We start from the raw sequence: 21,572 nt of genomic DNA on the forward strand, positions 1-21,572 counted from the left end.
TCCAGCCAACAACAAAATACAGTACAGACATAAATAATACTAAATTCCAGATCGACGAAAGAGAAATCTTGGTAGGTCCTGGATGTTTTTTTTTAGATACAGAAAAGTACAAGTATGATATCATAATAGATACATGAATAATTAAAATTTAAAATTGTAAATAATAAATAAATAAATAAATAAATAAATAAATAAATAAATAAATAAATAAATAAATAAATGCAAAGTTAGGCATATGCAGCAGTATCGGTAATCGGCAGTCGATTAACATTTTGCATGGGTATGGACCCGAAAAGATGGAGGTGTAAAATATATTCGCATAGAATTACATTGGATTAAGAATCCAATTAATAATTAAGTTGTCGCTTAATTTTTGACTTCAATAGTCTTTAATCTCCTTTTATTTTCCTTACACCTTTACTTTTATCATATATAGCTAAACAGAGAGTAACCAGTCTTTTTTTCAGTGCCAAGAAGGCTTATTTTCTAATTCACCATCAAACAACGAAAAAACGATTCGAAAAAGTTCCGACAAAGAAGGAAGGCGGAAGTGCAACACTTTGTTTTGTTGATAGTTGGTGGCTTCTTTTGGTGGACTCAACATCATTATGAAGCTACTCTGACAACTTTATTTTACAATAAGGTGTAATTTCATGATTCCTTGACTCGATGAAAAGACACCACACACTTCACTACCTATATGTATGTGGTGGAAATATGGGAAGAATAACTCTGTAATCTCGTCATTCAGATCTGGAGTTGGCTGCAGACTACTGTCTACTGTCTATTGTACTTACTGTGATAGATAGATAGTACTGTTACTGTTACTGTTACTGTTGTGTATTCATTTCACAGCCTTTCGTTAGTCTGCAGTCTGCTGGTGGTCATCAGGCTAACCGGCATCATAATCGTGAGGGACAACAGTCGAGACTGTCAAAAGAACTGAAGTTGAGTTTTTAACCATCATTCATAGCGAAATATTTAACCTTCCTTCAACTTCAGAGTCAACAGCAATCAGCAACGGAAAGCGACAACCAAGTCCAAGACGAAGCTGTTACTGTTACTGTTAAGGAAGGCTGAAAAAGGTAAGTAAAAGTAAAAATAAAAATTCCAAAAATTCTTTGTCTTTATAAACGCCCATATTTTGAATTCATGATACTAATACCAATATTGTTATTATATTATTACTCTTGATTTCACGGTACTTTCGGAAAGGAGTGGGCCCAGGCAAGCGACTCTTTAAAAAAAAAATCCAATCAAGGTTCATTTTATTGTGTTGCTGGGGATGTTTTTTTGATTTTACACACTGGACCCTGGAACTAAACTAACGGATTTTCAGATGGGTGGCGTTTTTATGCACCTCCGTTGAAAGGTAGTTTTTAAAGAAATGCAGGTTTATATTATATTGCCAACAGAATACTTTTACTAATACTTTCTTAGTAGGCAGATGAATATCCAAAGTTTCTAAGGAAAATATGTTTAAATTGGGAATGTTTGTTTTTAGGGATTACGTCTTTCTAGTTTTATGAGAATCTCCTGTTGACTCGAGTGAAAAATATCTAAATGAAACCAGCTATTTAAATCTGTGATGCACTAGTCATATAAGTGGCATAGCAATGGCTGGGGTCCTTGCTACCATCTTGTCTTGTTTTTCCCGTAGACAGGATGCTCATTGTTATTTTTAAAAAGCTTTTAGGATGGAAACAAATATTCCAGTGTTGATTCATTGGAATGTATGGGGCTTTGTAATTAAATATATATATTGAATATAAAAGACAATCTGGCTGCAACCAAACTGGAATTTAGTCAGACTCAAATGTAAGAATATAAAATATTGTCTAAAAATGTATCTCATAGTAACATTGATACATGCATTATTATTATTATTATTATTATTATTATTATTATTATTATTATTATTATTATTATTATTATTATTATTATTATTATTATTATCATTAGGTGGCGTTTTTATACACCTCCGTTGGAGGTGTACAAAAACGCACAGTTTTTATACACCTCCATTGGAGGTGTACAAAAACACACCATTTTTATGCACCTCCGTTGGCGGTGATGGTAAAGTTGTTGCTGCATACGTCCATGAGGTTTAAATAGTTTTAGATTGTAGTTTAGCACGCTGCTTAGTGATTACCAATGTACAATGATAATAAATTAAAGAATAATAACAATAATTTAAAAAATCAAAAGTAAAAAGAAACATGGCACACGAATACTGATCTCAAATAAATAAATAATTTTAGAGAATTAAAATCGAAGTTTTTTAAAAACATGATAAAAAGTTTTTGAAAAAAAAAAAGAAAGAAAAAAAAGCAAACAAAAACAAAGTAAATCCAAAAAAAAAAAAAAAAAAGTCAACATTGGGAATCGAACCCGGTACTTTCAAGGTTGGAGTCTGACAGCTTGTCCATTGCGCTACGGAGCCACCTGACTGGTCATCACATTTAATAAGGTCTTTCTAAAACATTATTTTGCCTTCAATGCAACTTCTATTTTCTGGTTTTATATTTCGATTTTTAAAATTATTAATATTTTTATATAAATTTATTAACAAAAACATCCTACAGATGTCACAATATAACTTTCGCCATGTCCAAATGCAGAAACACAATATCGCTAATGAAATTGGGTGGCAAGCGCATGCGTGACGGAGGTGTATAAAAACGATCCGTTAAATTACACCGTCAACGGAGGTGCATAAAAACACTACGTTATTATTATTATTATTATTACTATGTTGGGATGACCTAGGTGTAGGAAATTGAATTCATAACCACAATAAATATATAAATTTTGGGGTTAACTTCTCTTCATTGTAGTGGAGGATAAATGTCATTTCTTGCATGCAAAAAAAAAAAAAAAAAAAGAAAAGAAAAACAATCAAGCAAACAAAAGTTTGTATCCCTCATCATTTATTTCTAAATTCCCTTTTTGATTCAATTCATCCCATCATAATATTGTTTTGTGGGTCACAATAAAGAACAAAAAAGGGACTACAAGGATATCAAATAGGTGGGAAGGAGTGCCTTTGTAGGTCAAGCAGTAGGGTTCAATTCGTGCTTTCTGTTTCCTTTTCTTTCCTGGCCTGAGATTTATAGTGCAATGCCTATAATTAGGAATTACTAAGTTAGGATATGTTAACCCTTTAGTGTTCAGATTCTTTTTGGGGGAGTAGATAATGAGTTTCCTATATGGCCATGTCAATCATGTAGACATCCTTTGATGATATAAGCCTACCCTTGGATGTTTGCAGTCGCATTTTCGTTTTCTACGGTCACTCATGGCTAAACTCCGCCCAGAAGCGATTTCATAGGTCCGTCCATCACCATATTTCAAACTGTTGTTCTCCTGAGTTCTTAAGTATTTTGATCGAAGAAAGTTTGGATATTGAGAATCTTGACCCTTCCGCGATTGGTTGTTCTGACAGCCCACGTGTCAACAGCTGTCAACAATGAATTGAATCATCGTTGAAACACTGGAAGACACTCATCGCATAGTTGCGTCACAATCACCACATTGTTGAATATATTATCCAGGCACGGTTGATAGGTAAAAAAGCCAAATTATGTTCTAGTTACATTTGAAACAAACAAAGTATATCACTGATCTCATCTCATTGAAATATAAAGAATGATATAAAAATCAAGAAAATCGGCCGATAAATAAAAAGTTGCTAAAAAAAGCTAAAATAAATAAAAGCAAATTTTAAAATCAAATTTATTCGTAAAAAAGTTGGTTTTCAACTGATTTTTCTGAAACAAGGACCAACGTTCTTCTTTTTTCAAGCTGATTTCAACAATGTGACTTTCAAATTCCTCAGAATTATATTTTTTACTTTTAGATTTTAGATTTTAGGCCTACTCAAAAAGGTGTTATATTCCTTGCGTAACAATAGCATCAACATCAACGGTGTCTTTGTTCCGGCCAGCCGGCTAGATAGCCTGTGATTGGTCGAAGACTTTGAGACGCTTGATTCACAATTCTGCACGAATGGACGGTGGCGGTAGATCAAAGAGGTGTAACAAATTTATTTATCAACTATTTTTCTTAGTGCTAAAATTACAAAGTAATAATTTCGTATCAGAAAAAATAACTCTGAAGTTCCTGTCTCTTTATTACAATAAAATTGATACCACGAATGACAAAATTGCCCCACAAATAAGGGAGTTATAAATTATTCATAATATTTTTAAAAGTTTACAAAAATTGTTATCAAAGTCATTTTTCATCACCAAAGTCGTAATTTTTTTCAGATTTTTTTCCAAACAAAGTGCAATGTCACTGATTTTTCACCCGCAAATAAAGTAGGATCTAAATCTCAATTTCTACAACATATTTTATTTTCTGTCAGCAAATTTATAAAAATCAAAGCTGAAAACATCCTGCGGCAGTGACAGACCTGTCATTTCCTTCACAACGATTGGATTTTACTTACTAAGGCCAGTCTTGTCTACCCCGCCCATGAATATTATGCCGTTGTCGGTTTTTGTCGCGTTGAATCTTAAAGAGTTAATGTCATGGCTTAACAGATAATTTCTATGACTGAATTTAATTTACCACTGAAATTGAAAGAAGATATAAATGACTTGTAACTCATCTTTCTTTTTAATTGTCATTTTTCTTTCTTTTGCAGATTATTCTGGTAGCTAAGTAATATATACTTGTCAAAATTTCTCTAACGCGGGTACCTCTGTTAGAGATGGAGATGTCATCCTCTGGAAAGCCTATGGATTCCCCTCGGAATAACCAAAGGCAACCCCAGCGCCAGACAACACAGATGAACTACACAGCACACAATATGGCCTCGGTGGCCGCCGACGCAGCTGCATCAATAAATGCCAATGCTGGTGCACACACAGGACTTGTTAGTGACGCCAAGGCCAAAACAGTGCTGAAAGAGGCTGTTGATGCTGTTGTCAATAGCTTTGCTAAACACACTCATGGTTATGGAAGAGGTAAGGAAATCGTCTTTATTTTGGTGTGATGTTAATATTTTTTTGTTTAAATATGATGTTTTGTAAAGTAGAAAATAAGAGGCAAGGGGGCAACAATGGAAATTGTAGTGATACCAATGCCAAAACAGTACTGAAAGAAACTGTAGATACAGTCATCAACAGCTTTGCTAAACACACTTATGGTTATGACTGAGGTAAGGAAATCATCATTATTTTGGTTTGACGCTAATATATTCTTATTTTAAATATGATGATATTTGATGTAGAAAATAAGAGGCAGGGGAGCAGCATTGTAAATTGTAAATTTATATTGAAAGAAATTTAATTACATGATGGAAGATTAAAACAAAACCTCATCTTTTGAATTATTTTCTATCATTGGCAGTTAATGTTGTGGAAGCTTTGCAAGAATTTTGGCAAATGAAGCTGGAGAAAGGAGCAGAACTGACCAATGGAGCTTTGGTAGTGTACGAATCTCAGCCCTCTGTATCACCCCCATATGTGTGTTATGTCAGTCTACCTGGCGGAAGTTGCTTTGGAAGTTTTCAGGTAAGTTTATTCTTTATATTGTCTTAAAAAATTAATTGTTCAGAGCCCAGGGATGCTGGTGATGTTTTTTTTTTAGCGTTATTGTACATCAACAATTCCTGCTACCCTTTGGATAGGATGCTTGTCAATTTTATATATATACAAATCTGAGTTAGTTTTATGAGTTACCTGAACTTGTGACTAGAGATGGCGATGTCGTCATCTGGAAAACCTATGGATTCCCCTCGGAATAACCAAAAGCACCCACAGCACCAGACAACACAGATGAAATTTGGTTTTGTAAATTGACTTTAAAAGATTAGTGAGTTGTTGATGTAAATCATGGGTTCTAGGTAGCTTGCGCTTGCCGACGTGCAGATATTTTCAAACTTCTAAATGATGGTTTGCCTGCTCTTGGATTATCTGTTGTATTTCATCTGTATGACTGGAAATAGGTTTTTGTTATTTGAATGTTTGATAAGCCTGAAGTGTGCTTTTTTTTCTTTTTTCTTTTTTTTTTTCTTCGGAATATTCTTCACGAGACATGCATATTTTAAAAGCTCAGAGCAAGGATCCATGTGTAAAATGTATAACTGATAAGCTATAACTGGCACTTCGTCATTTACATTTTCAGATTTCTTCATTTTGCCTGACACCAATTGATTTTATTCTCATTATAAACTTTTGTTATTTTCAGATTTGCAATACAAAAGCTGAAGCCAGAAGGAGTGCTGCCAAAATAGCTCTCATGAACTCTGTGTTCAACGAACATCCTTCAAGAAAGATTACAGATGAGTTCATTGACAAAGCCATTGGGGATGCAATTAATTCATTCCAGGCAAGTTATCTTAACCTAAGACATTATCTAGGCAAATAATCATAACAATTGAAGATGAACATTTAAAGGGGCCATGTGGTTCTTTGCTAAAAGTAAAAGACTCCAGGCACTTAAATAAATGGGTAATAGAGAATATGGATTGTGGAGAGATGTACATCCATTACCACTTTAAATCTCGAATTTTGATCCTCTTTTTATGTAATGCATTGTGCCTAATAAAGCACCATTTTTAAAATTCAAGAATATGTTTACATGACAATTCAAATTGATACATATTTTCCTGCCCTTTAAATTCAGAATTTGTGGTAAAAGTCATTAGATATTGTGTTTGTTGTTGATTGTGGCAGCAGGGCTTCAGCTAGAGTGGCATAGATGTTACTGCTCTGGATATATGCAGTTGTAATTGAATGAATAATGAAGGAAAATATGCCCGAGGAACAAGATTCAGTTTTGCCATTAAAGGACTCAATTACCGTTATTTACTATTCTAATTCTTTGTCCATTTTGCCTTTGTTGAAATTGAGTAATAACCTTAAAATCAACCTCTCTATTTGTTGCATACCATAATATCCTAATTCAATTTTACGTTTCTCACATAACTAATACTTATAGGCAAATTACAATGTTATGTGAATGGAGATTTTGATTGTTGTTGTTTTACAAAAATGAACTCTGAATAAAGAGTAATCCAATATTTGACAACAAGGAGGAACGAACAAACAAAACACAGAATATGAAATCTAATCACCGTTGCCTTTTTTCTTTTAATCACATAATTCAGGGTTCCCATTCAGATGCTGAGAATCCCAACACAGGAATTGGTGCCTTTAAATTCATGCTGGAAGCCAACAGGGGGCGCTCCATGCTGGAATTTCAAGAACTAATGACTGTTTTCCAACTGCTCCACTGGAACGGAAGTCTCAAAGCCATGAGAGAACGAAATTGCTCAAGACAGGAGGTCCTGGCGCACTATTCTAACAGGTAATTGATGTGACATAACTATTTGCACAAGAATCTCGGTAGGTTAGGTAGAGCACTTACCTCACAAACAAAAGGAACAGATATCAGTCCTGGATACAAGGGAAGTTTTTTTCAGACCCTTCTGTCCATTCATCATTGATTTGGGTCGTTGGTTCGTCTAGTTCTCATTGAAATACTAATACTATCAAGCAATGTTTGTATATTGCTACAGAAACCAGAATAAACTCCAGTTTTTTTTCAAGACTACACATAAAGTTATTATTTCTATTGAATACTACTTTTGTTTTAATGTAGGTCATCATCATAACTTGCCAGACAACATTAGAAAAGAAAGGAACTTTGCCTTAACTATTGATAATTTAAAGGAGAAATTTTCAATTGTGTAATTGTGTAATCAAAATGATGTTTATTGACCAACTCATTTAATTGAAGATCTATAGATACATATTATGGTAAGCAACAAAATGAAAATGCTTACAAATACAAGTAGACCAAAAGCTATTGTTATTGAAGACAGCAAGGGTGCTCGACTTACCTAGAAAGTGGATGTCACGAACAGATGGGACTGAATACTGCAAAGGGCTGTATAACATCGATTTGAGCCCAGACCCATCAGTCTTGACAGAGAACAGAAACACACAAAACCCAGAAAGACCTGCACATTCCTGTAACACCAAAAAGAACTATTTCACAATTTCATAGACTTCCAGAAAGCATTTGACAGGGTATGGCACGACGGTTTGTGGGATACACTACGCTTTTATGGTTTCAAAGAGGATCTAATCCAAATAATCGAAGCACTCTATAGTACTGTGACAAGTGCAGTTCTCAACAACGAGCTTGGTGAGTTCTTCCAGACAAATGTGGGTGCCAGACAAGGCTGCATACTCTCCCCAATGCTCTTCAATGTCTTCCTAGAGAAAATTATGAGCGAAGTTTTGCTGACGACATAGACCTCATGGCTGAAAGCGAACGAGAACTACAAGATATTACTAACTCAACTGCATATAAAGCAATGCAATATGGATGGAAATAAGTACAGAAAAGTCTCAGATACTGGTAAACAGCAGAAATGATGGACATGCAGTAATTCCAATCGATAATGAAAAACTTGAGGAAGTGTCAACATTTAAATTTTTGGGTGTTCTGCTAACCAAAGACGGTACCAATGCAACTGAGATTAAGGTAAGAATAGGAATGTCAACAGCAACACTAATGGGACTTACAAAAATATGGAAAAGTCCAATCAATTTTGAAATAAAAATTAAACTGTACACATCACTGGTACTTTCCATCTTACTATACAGCTGCGAGTCATGGACATAAACTGCAGAATTAGAATGCAGAATCTCTGCTTTTGAGATGAAAAGTTATTGAAAACTCCTGTGAGTGCAGTATACAGAACACAGATTAAATAAAGACATACTGGAAGAGGTGCAAGATCATGCAGGACGACAGGAACCCCTCATTACCACAGTTAGGAGGAAACTGTCATGGTTTGGCCACAATGTGAGCCATGAAGGTTTGTGCAGAATGGTGATGGAGGGCACCCTTGAAGGAGGAAGAAGAAGAAGAGGAAGATAAAGGAAAGTTTGGATGGACAAAATCAAGGAATGGACAGGAATGATGCTGAAAGAACTCTTGGAGAAGGCCAACAATAGAAAAGAATGGCGGAAAGTGGTGAGAGCTGTATCCCATGTATACTATAACTATTTTCGAACTTACACAGTTTGCAAATTTTACTGTCACAATTCCACTAAAACACAGTGATGCATGTATATATTACTAATAAACTAATGTCAATAAAAATCAACTAAAAAAGAAAAATGTTACCATTACTAATACTGATAGTACAAATAGTCAACTTTACACATTCCATTCATATACAACTCCATTCATTTTGGTAATGATAAGTTGCTAATATTGACCTCACTAGCAGTAATGACTTAATATATTAAAAAGGTAGTGCACATTGCCAGCATAGATATAATGATAATGGTTATTATTTTTCATAATATGTAGCGACAGGAATACTCCTTTTCTCAGGGTCAACTGTTTAGTAAGCTGAAGGTCATAGAGTAACTTCCATGGTGGGCAGAGATTTCCCCTTTGTCTCTTTTACTCCTCCCATCTTGCTGCATTTTGTCTTTGTCCTGAGAACGAGATGACCTGGTGATATCTTAATTTCTCTATTTTTATGTCCTTAATTCTGAAAATGCGAATGAATTTATACAATGTCAAATGATTATCTCCGAAATTCACCAGAGCCTTAGATGATGATATGAGATCTCAGATGGCCTTGGACTGGATTGCAAGAGAGCAGGAGACACCGAACGTCATCGCAGATGAGTTGGACCAGGCCGAACATCATTTGGAATCGGCAAGACTGGCTGGAAGAGAGTTGAGATTTTTTAAAGAAAAAAGAGACATCCTTGTCCTTGCTCTGAGCCAGATCGGTCCACACGGTGAAACAGTAGCTTAATATTGGAGTTTGCTTAAAGATGGTGAAAATAAAATAGTTATAATTTTCTATTACTATTACAGATTCATTTTATGAATTTTATTTTAACGCCTGAAAGTTTATACCTTTTACCAACTGACACTTTTTGGAAATTTATTGATAAAAGAAAACGGGATTAATTTCACTTTTGCTCAAATTTAAGCTGATTGAACATAATCTTCTTTGACATTTTCTACAATATTTACTTGCATCTCAGTCCCATTCTTGCTCGTAATCCATATCTGAAAATCCCTTTGTCTTGAACTTAATGTTTACAATATGGTTGTTTGTGGTTTAAATTTTATTGAAATCAGATTCAACTCTGACGACATATAATATACCATAGGCATTATTTGATATTATTGCTTCATATTTATTTTTACTTGCCTGGTTGTGATTTCATGCAATGAAAAATTACGCAATACTTTTATTTGACTCAACTAACTGGAAACAGGTTATGTTTGTAAATAGCTCTGTCATATACGACATATAGGAAATGGGTACTGAAAAGACTGATTCTGCAGTGGCATTGGGATGGACCCCAGAGGGAAAGACTAAGATAGGCTCAAAACAACATTGTTGTTTGATGTTGAAAAAGGAAATTGAATGGCACACCTGACAAAAGGCTGAGACTGTAGCCAATCATCTGATGAAATGGAAAGAAAATGTCCAGGCCGTATGCACCTCCTAGCGCTGAGAGGTTTAATTAAGGTTAAGGTAAGGTTAATAAAAAAATCAAGATAATAATTATTGTAAAGATTGATTCTTATTATAGATTAACAAACGGGCTGAAGCAAAGTACAAAGGGACACAATTTGATAAAATGACAAAACTACAATACAAAAGAGACAGATCTTGTTATGATGATTCAAAATCATAATTTTTTCTTTTGAACTGTCTGTATTTTTATTATCAGATACATTGTCAGGATTAATCATTGATTTTCTCTCACCAAATAGTTTCCTATTTGGAATTTTATTTAGTTCATGAAAAAGAAAGAAAAGAATGATTACCATTAAAAAAATATCATTGACATGAAGACAATAATTTGGCTTCATGTTAATAACCTGTAGAAAATTTTATTTTTGAAACAGAAAGGCATGAAACTTTAATACATGCACATTTTTGTATAAATATATATAAATATAAATATATTTCTTTTAATTTTTTACCCCTCTTAATTCATACTTATTTGTAATGGAAGTTATAGTTTTGATATCTTGCCATAATTTTAACAAGGTTCAGTGTAAATATAATATTGTTAGTTCCTTGATAGCTGTTTTCTTTTTTTGATTTTTGGTTATGATTCAAGAGGGAATTTATGTAAATTTCTAATCATTGGGGACTCGTGGTTGGGCAGAGAGGTCACTTTTGTTTGTTTTCTATCTCCTTATATTCATGATTCCTTTTCCATGTTGTTCTCTATCTTTGTTATCTTTTTTTGTCCTGGTCCTGACGGGGATCCTTAGCTGAGAGGGAATCAGTCAAATGTACAGTCAATTTTTTTGAGAGATGATATTTCTCCATGTAACTCATCTCTCTGTAATGTACGAGCAAACTTTCTTTTAAAATGTATATATTTTACTTTGTTTATATTTTTTCTGCAGTCTTCATAGCGGGATCTTTTGCTTGTGCCTGGATGGGACTTTTAGGTAATATCAAAATAGGCACATTGATGAACAGTATTGGAATCCTTCATTCCCTATTTGAACCAGTCCCCTTTGTTCGACTTTTTATTTGGTGCTTTTAACTTCAGATTTACAACTTTCCCCCACTCATCTTCGTTTTTACTGGTTCTGAAATTATCTACAAGTGTTGCTAGCGCCTTAAAGCCCCTAAAAATTAAAAATTAAAAAAAAAGATAGCATCTAAAGCTTCTATAAGAGTGATTAAACATCTCGAAAGCATAAGTAAAAGACTCAAAATGAAAGTACATTGTAGGCTCACTGTCTATTTTTCAGCAAAGAAAAACACCCAACCAAAAATCGAGCAAATAGGTCAGAGCGGTTTTAGGGTCATAAAATGGATTTATATATTTTTTTCTCTAATATTATATTTTTGTTTTACCAGCTTTCCAATTATCTTTTTCTTCGCTGATAAAAGATTTGATCATGAATTATTCATTTTATTTACTTTGTTTCAGTTTTACTTTTTATTCGGTCTTGGAAGTAAGGCTGAAAGGACTTTTCCTCTTTGTAAATATTCAATGAAAACTGCCAAATCAATGTCAATGTAAATCATGTGGTAATACAATAATGTTTGATGAATTGAAGATGAATGGAGAGTAAATGCGATGGCTTTATTCAGGTAGGATTTTGCACCGTTTTATAGCTTTGGTTTTGATTTCCTTTTTGGTGCAATTATGAAGTTTTATTTAACATTAAGATATTGAACGGTAATAATATGGGGTTTTGTAAGAATTAGAATTTTTAAAATACTTTTATTATTTATTAATTTATTGTTATATATATATATATATATATATATATATATATATATATATATATATATTTTGCAAAAGGAGTGGCAGTTGTTATGTCGAGTGTTTGACACACTGCTTAACTCACTCAACCCTAACACTGACTATACCCCATGCCTATTAATTACATTTTTCTAAGACAAATTATAGGTGTAGTATTAAAGCTAATTTTTTCATTTTCACATGTTAATGATAGTTAAATGTAATAAAATTATCCATGTACATGCTCATTTTTAATACATTTTTCCCAATTTTGAAAAGTAGTAATAATCTTTAGGATTGAGTGAGTTAAATATAACATTATATTGATACGAACCTTATACTAAAACTTAAGATGAAGTCGTTATTATAGATTGAATTGAAACGCTTTTATTTTAGGAAGATGAATGTGATTTCTTAAATTGCAAAATTGTAGATTTTATAATTTTGATATTAGATTCAGTTTATGGTATCTGTTTTACAGGAACTTAAAACCAAATTTGGATTGGTAGGGTTGGTGGTGTCACATATCTGAAACAAATTCATTGCCATTATTTCTAGCTGATATTGACCCAAAAAACAATAAAAACAGACAGAATCTTTAGGTATTTAATACATAAATATGTTAGTGTTATTCTTCCAGGTTGTGAATTTATTACTTGGAATTGGGCCTTACTTATGGCAGCACTTTTCTCCTTATCTATATCGTTTATCGTGTATTCATGTTTTATAACTGATTTAAGAATTAATTCACGATGTCAAACAATTATTAGTATTAGTTTTGAAATGATGGTTGTTTTGGTCTTTTATGCTATTTGTATTTTTTCATCATGATAAGAACCAACGGCCATGTCCAAATGTTTACAATTTATTGTTAACAAGCTTTAAACTCTAGGCTGACAGCTTGTGGTTAGTGGAAGCTGATGGTTAGGTCTTTTATCCACCTTATCCATTGTTTCTATTCCTTAAATGAGACGACATAATATTTCCTTTGTCCTGGGTATGAGTCCTCTTTTCTTTGTTAGTGGCAGTCATGTTTTTCTTTGAGAATGTATCAATGAGAGATTTTTTTGGGGTTTTTTTTTCCCCATCTCTCTGAATGACTGAACACTAATGTCATTAACATCCTTAGTATCTCTCTTTTGTTAGCAATCCCTTTACTTTATTTTTGTTGTGAGACACTTTGGGTTGTCTAAGCCCAGGCATAGGAATAGATTGATACTTGGATCTACTTTTGTGAACTGTTATCTGTTATGTTACTTTTTCTTTGGCAAGCGCGTTTGATCCAAGAGTGTTGCTTGTACGAAATTTGAATCTGAATTAATTTTATTTTTATATCATTTTTTCCCCTCAAGTACTAAAATGACCCGAATGTGTTGCAAACCCTGTTTCATCTCTTAAGCTTATATCTGGTTTTTGTTCTGCTGTAGCATCAAACTAGACATTAAAAAGATTGCTTCTCGGATCTCGATCTCTTCTAAATGAGAAATAGTTCCTTTTCTTTAGTTTTTCTCAGAAATTTATTATAATAATACTGCACTTATATAGCGCCAATATCTCATGCATTATGAGCTCTAGGCACTTTTCAAAAATAGATGTATATATATATAAACGGATACATATTCAATATTTAAATCGCTACCAACACTCTTGGGAGTAAAGTGATTGCTAACAAAAGAGAGATGCTAAGGATGTTAATGACATTAGTGTGCAGTCATTCAGAGAGATGGAAAAAAACAAACCCAAAAAACATCTCTCATTGATACATTAGGAAGAAAAAAATCAAGCAAAGAAATGTTTTCTAAAGTAACACGTCTTTAGCTTGCTTTTGAATGCCTCCGGGATTCTGATTACATTTATATAATGACATAAGCATGTTGCAATTTCTTATAACTTAAATTTGTGATCTTTTAAATGTCGTTTTAAAAAAAAGTATATGGGCGCCAATATGTTTAATTAGTAGTACTAGTACTGCAGCACAAAGCCTTTCTTGTATATACACTTTTAAAGTTATTTTAATATTTTCTTGTATATAAGACGCTGACTTTATACATGATATGTCTCAGTTATGAATTGAAAAGTTATTTTTCTTATTGTATAATGTATTTGTGACACTGCCAAGAGGTCATGTATGGTATAGTTTTGACACAAAAAGACATAAGAATTAGTATTTCAAAGAAACGACTTAGTTTTCATCAAGGTAAACTAACAAATCACCTAAAAGCAAAACCAAAACAAAACAAGAGGCAAAAATATTTTAAAAACCCCACCAAATAGACAAATTTAAAAATAAAACAAGAAAACCTGAGAGGTTAAAATGAAAAGAGTAGCTGGAATAGTTTCTCAAAGTGACAAATAAATGTTTGACACATTTTTTCTTCATTTAAGAAACTGGTCCAGATGCCATATCGATCCCTTCGTTGCAGGATGTATTTTTTTATTTTTTAACCCAGAGAACCTTATGAAAACAATTCTTCATCAGTTTTTATTATTCAATATGAATGTATTTTTTGACTTGACTATACGAAAATGACCATAGGCAGTGTCTGTTGTATTTATGTGTGGTGTGTGATCGAAAAGGGGTGGGGGGGGGGGGGTGAGGAGGTAGGGTGAAAGTTATTTAAATTGTGTGTTTGAATAATTTTAAAATGATTTGCTTTGAATTTTATTCTGACTTTTGAGATGTAGGCATAACATGAATCTCGTTGAGCAGGCAAGCCTTGCCAAATAATTGGTGAACACTAAAGCCACTATAATAACATGGATCAAATAGTTTTGGAGTTTTCTCGAGAACCCATAATTTAAGAAGCCCTCTCTTAATAAGCCCTGTCACGTTATACATTGTAAAATTTATGGAGGTAAAACTAAACCAAAACCAGAACTACTCCTGTTTTTTAAATTGTCAGTTTTAGTGGAACAGTAGTGACTGAGACAATGCAGTGTTTCATCTTGAAACAAAATTTAGCATCATTGAGTGTTTCAGTATTGAATGGGTGACAAAATTGTCTCACTTTGAGTAAATGACAATGGGCAGTAACTGATGTTGTAAGATATTGCAGGAATGCTGGTCCAAAAATCTGACACAGGATTTGCTGAATAGGTAACAGTCAAGTGCATGATTCCCCTTTGTTATGAAACATCACCTTCAATTTTTTATTGTTTATTTATTTATTTTTTTAAATTAAAAAAAAAATTATTATTATTATTATTATTATTACTACTACTACTTTTTGGTAATAATATTTGAATATGAATATTTACCATTTTAATCTAACCTTTTTTGTTGGCAGCCTCTGATGGGATTATATTACCATATTATGACAATCCATCCATTCTGAAAAAAAAAAAAAGAAAAAGCCAATCCACACTCGTGTCTTTTTACTGAAAGTTCCATCTAGTCTTATTACAGTGCAGTAATCCATTGGGTGTTCTGCATCTTTCGAACCATTTCCGTACCAGAGCTCCCTATTGGTAGGAAAATACAATATTGTGCCTATGTCTAAGTGATACTTTTAGGTGGTCTAAGACAATACGTATGGATAGGTAACTCTTTGATCTACTTCTATCATTTGTGTAAAATAGACTTAAATAGACCCCTTTGATCTCTTCTTAAATTATACGCCAACAAGCTTGGTATATTACTCTTGATATATTACTATTATCTAAATCTTGGGGCTTAATGGCCTCAAAGTTCCACCAAATTGGTTAAAGTCGATAAAACGATGAACAAAAGAATACTTTCAAATCTTTGGAGTATTTGTGTGCGTGTGCTGATGTATGTGTTTTTATTCTTTAAATTTTGAATTAATTTTTATAATGTCTTCAGATTTTTAATGTCTTGTAAAAATTTTATGATGATTATGATATGTATTTTTACTATGTTACTATTTTCAACATTTGTGATGTCAGATAAAATTTTATGCCTTAGCCAGGAAATTACATTGTTGCGTTACTTTGTGTCCCTTCCCCCTCAACTCCCTGTTTGTTTTTAAGGGTTTTACGGCACTTGCAACACATTTAGGTCATATCAGCGCCAGTAAAACAGAAGAAAATTGGATAGTTCTTGTTTGTTTTTCAGGGTTTTACAGTGTTTGCAACACACTTAGGTCATATCAGCGCCAGTAAAAAGGATGAAAATTGGAAAGTCAAAACATTCTAGATGTACAATTAAAAGGACTTGAGGAAGAAGAGAGACAAAGGGAAATGGTACAAATAGGGAACAGATGTAGATTTCAAGAGCATACCATCAATGTACTTAGTTTGAGATTACCTAAAAGTCTCAACCAGACACCAGCACAAGATCCCACAAAGAAGGAACACCAAATGTTTACGAATCATATGTTAAACATTTAAAAAAAAAATAACGGTACAGAACAGAGAGCTGATTTACAAGGAAAAAAATATCATCTCCCCGTATAACTATACATTCAATTGTTTCCCTCCCAGCCAGTGTCAGGACAAAACTAAGTCATCTCATTCCAAGACAAAGACAGAAAGATGACACAGCAAGTACCTCCCTGCCCACTATGGGAGGTCGGGAACCCCACCCAGAAAATTGATAAGTGAAAAGATTCTAGATGTACAATTAAAGGGACTTGAGGAAAAAGTAAGACAAAGGGAATGATTCAAATAGGGAACAGCTGTAGATTCCAAGAGCACATTACTAACTTATGTACCTACTTAGTTTGAGATCACCTAAATGTCTCACCCAGACACCAGCACAAGGTCCCATTCATTAAGAGGAATAAACTCAAATGTTTACATTATACATTCAAAATAAATTTAACAATACATAACCAGGGAAAGCGGGTGGTTGGATGGGAGCATCACCCTTGAATCATATACCTATGATGTTCGCATGGGTGTACGATCCGATAGTGATGTCGTTTCTTCTTCTCTTTACTAGCCTATCCTGCTTCTTTGGTTTGTGATTGTATTTTTGACAGGGAATATTTTTTTTCTGTAAATCTTCTGCCTGTTTGTTCTTGGTTATTTATAATTTAGCTTATATCTTTAGGTTATGATTTTGACTTACATTTGTACTATTTTTGTTAGATTGCTTGTTTTTTTGTTTCAGCGGTCTCTCATATAACCTCAATTGTGTTGGAAGAGACCTAAAGCAACAAACAAACAAACAAAAAAAAAAAAAAATAACCAGGGAAATGATTTACAATTACAAGGAAAAAAATATCATCTCCCAAAACAATATCTATGCATTTGACTATTTCTCTCCCAGTCAAGCACTACGGCCAGGGCTAGGGTAAAACCAAGTAATCTCATTCCAAGATAAAGACAGAAAGCAAATTGGAAAACACATATAATATAAAGAGATAGAAGACACAGTAAGTGCCACCCTGCCCACTATGGGAGGTCAGGAACCCCACCCAGCAACTCCCCGTTATCTGCTGTCTCACATTAGAGGGCATTTACTGTTGAAGTTCAGTTCCTTAGGGCCACTGGTATAGTCTTCTTTATATCTCTAATCCTGGGTGGGTCTTTAACTTTAGATCTAGAACCTTTCCCTCAACATCTTCCCTTTTTACTGGAACTGAAATGACCTAAAAGTGTCTCAAGTGCCATAAACCCACTACAAACAAAAACAAAACATACCATGATGAAGTAGAATCAATAACTCCAGTTTATTTACAAAGATGAATAATGTAGATATTTAATGCTTTCTCCTTAATTCAAGATACACGTTGATGAATTAAGTATTTCTGTCTGTAGATAAAAGGGAAAATTGAAAAACCCAACCATTCCTCTCTATTAATAACATGGATTCTAAGTCAACAATATCGAACGTGCGGCTATGTGGTCTAGTGGTATGACACTAGCTTTCGGATCGAAAGGTCCTGGGTTCGACCCTCGCTCAGCGAAGAGAAGGCTCTTCACCCACATTCTCTCACCGTACTCAGGTGTAAAATGAGTACCTGGCCGTTAACAGCGTTGTCTGTCCGAAAAAAAAAATGTAATATTGCCTAACAGGCGTCATGTCCGTCCTAAATGTTAAATGTTGCTGTTGGTCAGGGACCCCTGTAAAGCGCGTTGAGCACGTTTCGTGGATATTGCTCTATATAAAATCTCAATTTTTTAGCAATGCTTTTCAATTTGTTGAACTTCATACAGTAATACTGACATCTGAAAAAAGTAAAACAAAAAATAAAAATAAAAATAAAATGACAAACACTGAATGTTGAAGTTTGAGACTACACTGTCTCTTGTATTTTACATAAAAACAATCACACTATCATTTTGATTAAGTTTGTCCAAATATTCTGAATACATTATTATAATAATTATATAATTATATCATACCATGGACACGTCAACCCCATCCACCCCCCCCCCCCCTCCCTTAAAAAAGAAAAGGGTGGGGGAGGGATAATTAATCTTAAGTTTTTTCTTTCCTTTTTAATTTTGCTTGTCAGTGGCCACTTTTGAAGTCGAAATTGGCCACGCGGAACTTTGGCCATCTGAGTGAAGAGGAGTAAAACACAAAATGACAGAGTGGTCCATAAGTCGGGTTAAGTAGTCTACCGATTGAGTTATCTAGATCCATCTTCTTTACCCTCAAATGACGACGTGTATTTATATGTCAGGTCTGATAATACTGATAATCAGACACGAACATGGGCTTGATTTAACATTGCTGTATTGGACAAAATGTCGCGTTGTTTTGAGAGTATTTCCATTACAACAATGAGCCCATAACAATTTGGATTATCAGACCTGCAAATAAGCGCACGTCGCCTAAGAATTATCATTGTGATAAATAAATCATTACCAATGCAAAATCTTTATTTTTTAATTTGGCAAACAGAATGCGTGCGGGATATGAATATGTATTACTTCAACTGATACGTTTGTTTGTTTTATTTACAAAGGTAAATAGTATAGGGACACCTCACGGTATTTTTGCGATCATGTTGTAGTAAAATCGGATTTTCCCTGTAACGGAAAGTGTAAAATTAATAAATAATGAATGTTATAATAATAAAGATGTGTGAGATAAATGTAGGCTTTGATTGATGCTTACAGTTCATTTTCACTCACTCTTACATGCATATGCGCATTTGAACACACACACACACACACAAAAACACTCTCTCTCTATCTATCTCTCTCTCTCCCTCCCTCCCTCTCTCTCTCTCTCTCTCTCTATCTCTCTCTCTCTCTCTCTCTCTCTCTCTCTCTCCTTTAATTCCTTTAAACTTATGGCACACATCACAATGATGCAAAACTAATAAATCAAAATACGACAGGAAATTAATTAAATTGATAATAGTCTTTGAAAAGTTATGAATGAATGAACTCCTGAAGCTTAGAGACACTTGATTTGACTATGTTTTACAACAACCTTAACGGGTTTGAAAATGGGCCACAGATCATAGCCAGAGATGTCCAAAAAAAAAAAAAAAAAAAAAAAGACACCCTTCGCACAAACAAACAAATTACATTTTAAAAAAACCAACAAAGGTTATTATGAACTACAAAATCAGTCCATTACGGACGAAGAGACACTCCACTCCATGCGTAATTTTTTACAAGAATGATCAACACCCAAACCCACACACAGTGTATTATTAATCATAATTTAAATGGCGAATACACAGTGTTGGTTTAAAAGATTTCGATTAAACTTAAACATGGAGGCCAGAGCTATTTGAGAAAATAGACTTGTAAATAGGTAAATGTGGGTCCTCTGTAACCAAGTGGAAGACCTGAGCCATAATCTCAAAGAACACAGCTGTTTTTAAAGTGACGCCAACTTTAAATGAATTATAAGTTACATTTGTGGTATGTTTGTATTAAAAAATATAAAGTGACAGTACAAATTTGTATTTTCACCGTTGGTCTTTTGTCAGGCGTTTATTTATTCAATTTGTCATCATATAAAAGCGTTTTAAAAACTCTAGAACAAACCTTGATAGATTTGTGAAAGTTTAAAATTTCCTAATTTGACCATTGTTTTGATTCTCGGCCGCCATTTTAATTTGTGAAGTATTGAAGGTAGTGCAAAGCACTCCCAAGTAAAGCCGGGTAAAGACTTGCGACTTATTGATATTGATATCTACTGACTGATAAACTAAAATCATGCCGAATAAAGCATGGCAGCGACGACAAGCACATCGATTAAAATGTGCATCTAATCGTAATCAAGCTCATCAAGAAAATGATTCTGGCAATATCGAATGAAAATAGTTCTTTCCCCGCGAAATATTATGTATATATTTTTCCGAAACAAAATAAAATGGTAACCATCAATCCTAATTTAAGTATATCAATGAATATCATGCAAAACAAAATTGTTCCATATTACAAGAACCAACCTGTATACCAATAAATCATCAATCAATCACAATTTAAGTATATAAGTGGGTAGCAGGCAAAAATAAGGTTATTCCACATTATAAGAACCAATCAATTAATTAGCAATCAATCACAATTCGTTTGTTTTTGTGTGTTTTTAAGGGTTTTACGGCTCTTGCAACACATTAAGGCTATATCAGCGCCAGTAAAAAGGAAGAAAATGGGATAGTAAAAAGTTCTAGAATTACAATTAACTCACTCGATCCTAGAGGTTTTTTTCTACTTTTAAAAATTGGAAAAATGTATTAAAAATGAGCATGTGATTAGATAGTTTTATTCAACTATCATTAACACGTAAAAACTAAAAACATTAGCTTTGATAGTACGCCTATACTTTGTCTCAGAAAAATGTAATAAATACACATGGGGGAAAAGTAACCCGGTTATACTACGGATATAGTCGGTGTTAGGGCTGAGTGAGTTAAAGCACCCAAGAAAAAGTAAGACATAGGGGAACTGGGAACAAATAGGGATCAGGTGTAGATTCCAAGAGCATACCACCAATGTACTTAGTTTGAGATCACCTATACGTCTCATCCGGACACAAGCACAAAATCTAACAAAGAGGAATACAATAAAATGCTTACATTATACATTGAAAATAACAAATATAATAAAATACATAACAGAGAGATGATTTACAAGGAAAAAAATATCATCTCCCAAAAGAATAACTATGCATTTGACTGTTTCCCTCCCAGCTGAAAGACCCATGTGTAATTTGTATATTACCAGTTGCATCCCTTGAACACCCCCCCCCCCCACCCACCCCTTGTACTAATTAATTACGCACGAAGTCATGCCTGCGTTTTGTTTTCAATTTTCTGGTTCTTTACTCGTTAATTTATCACATGGCAATATCACAGAAAATTTCAAATCTCATTTTCTCGCATGACGTAAAGTGACTTTGCATACTCGATTTTT

The 21,572-nt window shown here is 33.7% G+C and overlaps 2 protein-coding genes across 2 annotated transcripts in view; one reads left to right on the forward strand and one right to left on the reverse strand.

The window, feature by feature from the left end:
• The first annotated feature begins 291 nt into the window (after nt 1-291).
• On the forward strand, nt 292-10,823 carry LOC144978474 (protein limb expression 1 homolog). The gene is made up of 6 exons (XM_078924611.1): nt 292-1,085; nt 4,652-4,973; nt 5,359-5,522; nt 6,199-6,339; nt 7,121-7,320; nt 9,586-10,823. Exons 2-6 carry the CDS (start codon nt 4,718-4,720, stop codon nt 9,800-9,802), a joined length of 978 nt encoding a protein of 325 aa, XP_078780737.1. The 5' UTR covers nt 292-1,085; nt 4,652-4,717; the 3' UTR covers nt 9,803-10,823.
• A 7,650-nt stretch (nt 10,824-18,473) lies between these two features.
• Nucleotides 18,474-21,572, reverse strand: part of LOC144978473 (solute carrier family 2, facilitated glucose transporter member 1-like) — a 40,535-nt gene continuing 37,436 nt past the window's right edge. The window contains exon 13 of the mRNA XM_078924609.1: nt 18,474-21,572. This exon is cut by the window's right edge and continues 1,416 nt beyond it. The gene's annotated coding sequence lies outside the window, so the exon portion shown is untranslated.

This window comes from Berghia stephanieae, chromosome 8 (assembly GCF_034508935.2).
Source record: "Berghia stephanieae isolate SIO BIC M18660-M18661 chromosome 8, UCSD_Bste_1.3, whole genome shotgun sequence".
NCBI classification, from domain to species: Eukaryota; Metazoa; Mollusca; class Gastropoda; order Nudibranchia; family Aeolidiidae; genus Berghia; species Berghia stephanieae.

What these genes read in the sequence shown, in the direction of transcription:
- LOC144978474 (XM_078924611.1), top strand. Translation starts at nt 4,718, where the DNA reads ATGGAGATGTCATCCTCTGGAAAGCCTATGGATTCCCCTCGGAATAAC. An exon ending in CACTCATGGTTATGGAAGAG is followed by an intron (nt 4,974 to 5,358) that starts GTAAGGAAATCG and finishes TATCATTGGCAG; the next exon opens with TTAATGTTGTGGAAGCTTTG. An exon ending in GTTGCTTTGGAAGTTTTCAG is followed by an intron (nt 5,523 to 6,198) that starts GTAAGTTTATTC and finishes TGTTATTTTCAG; the next exon opens with ATTTGCAATACAAAAGCTGA.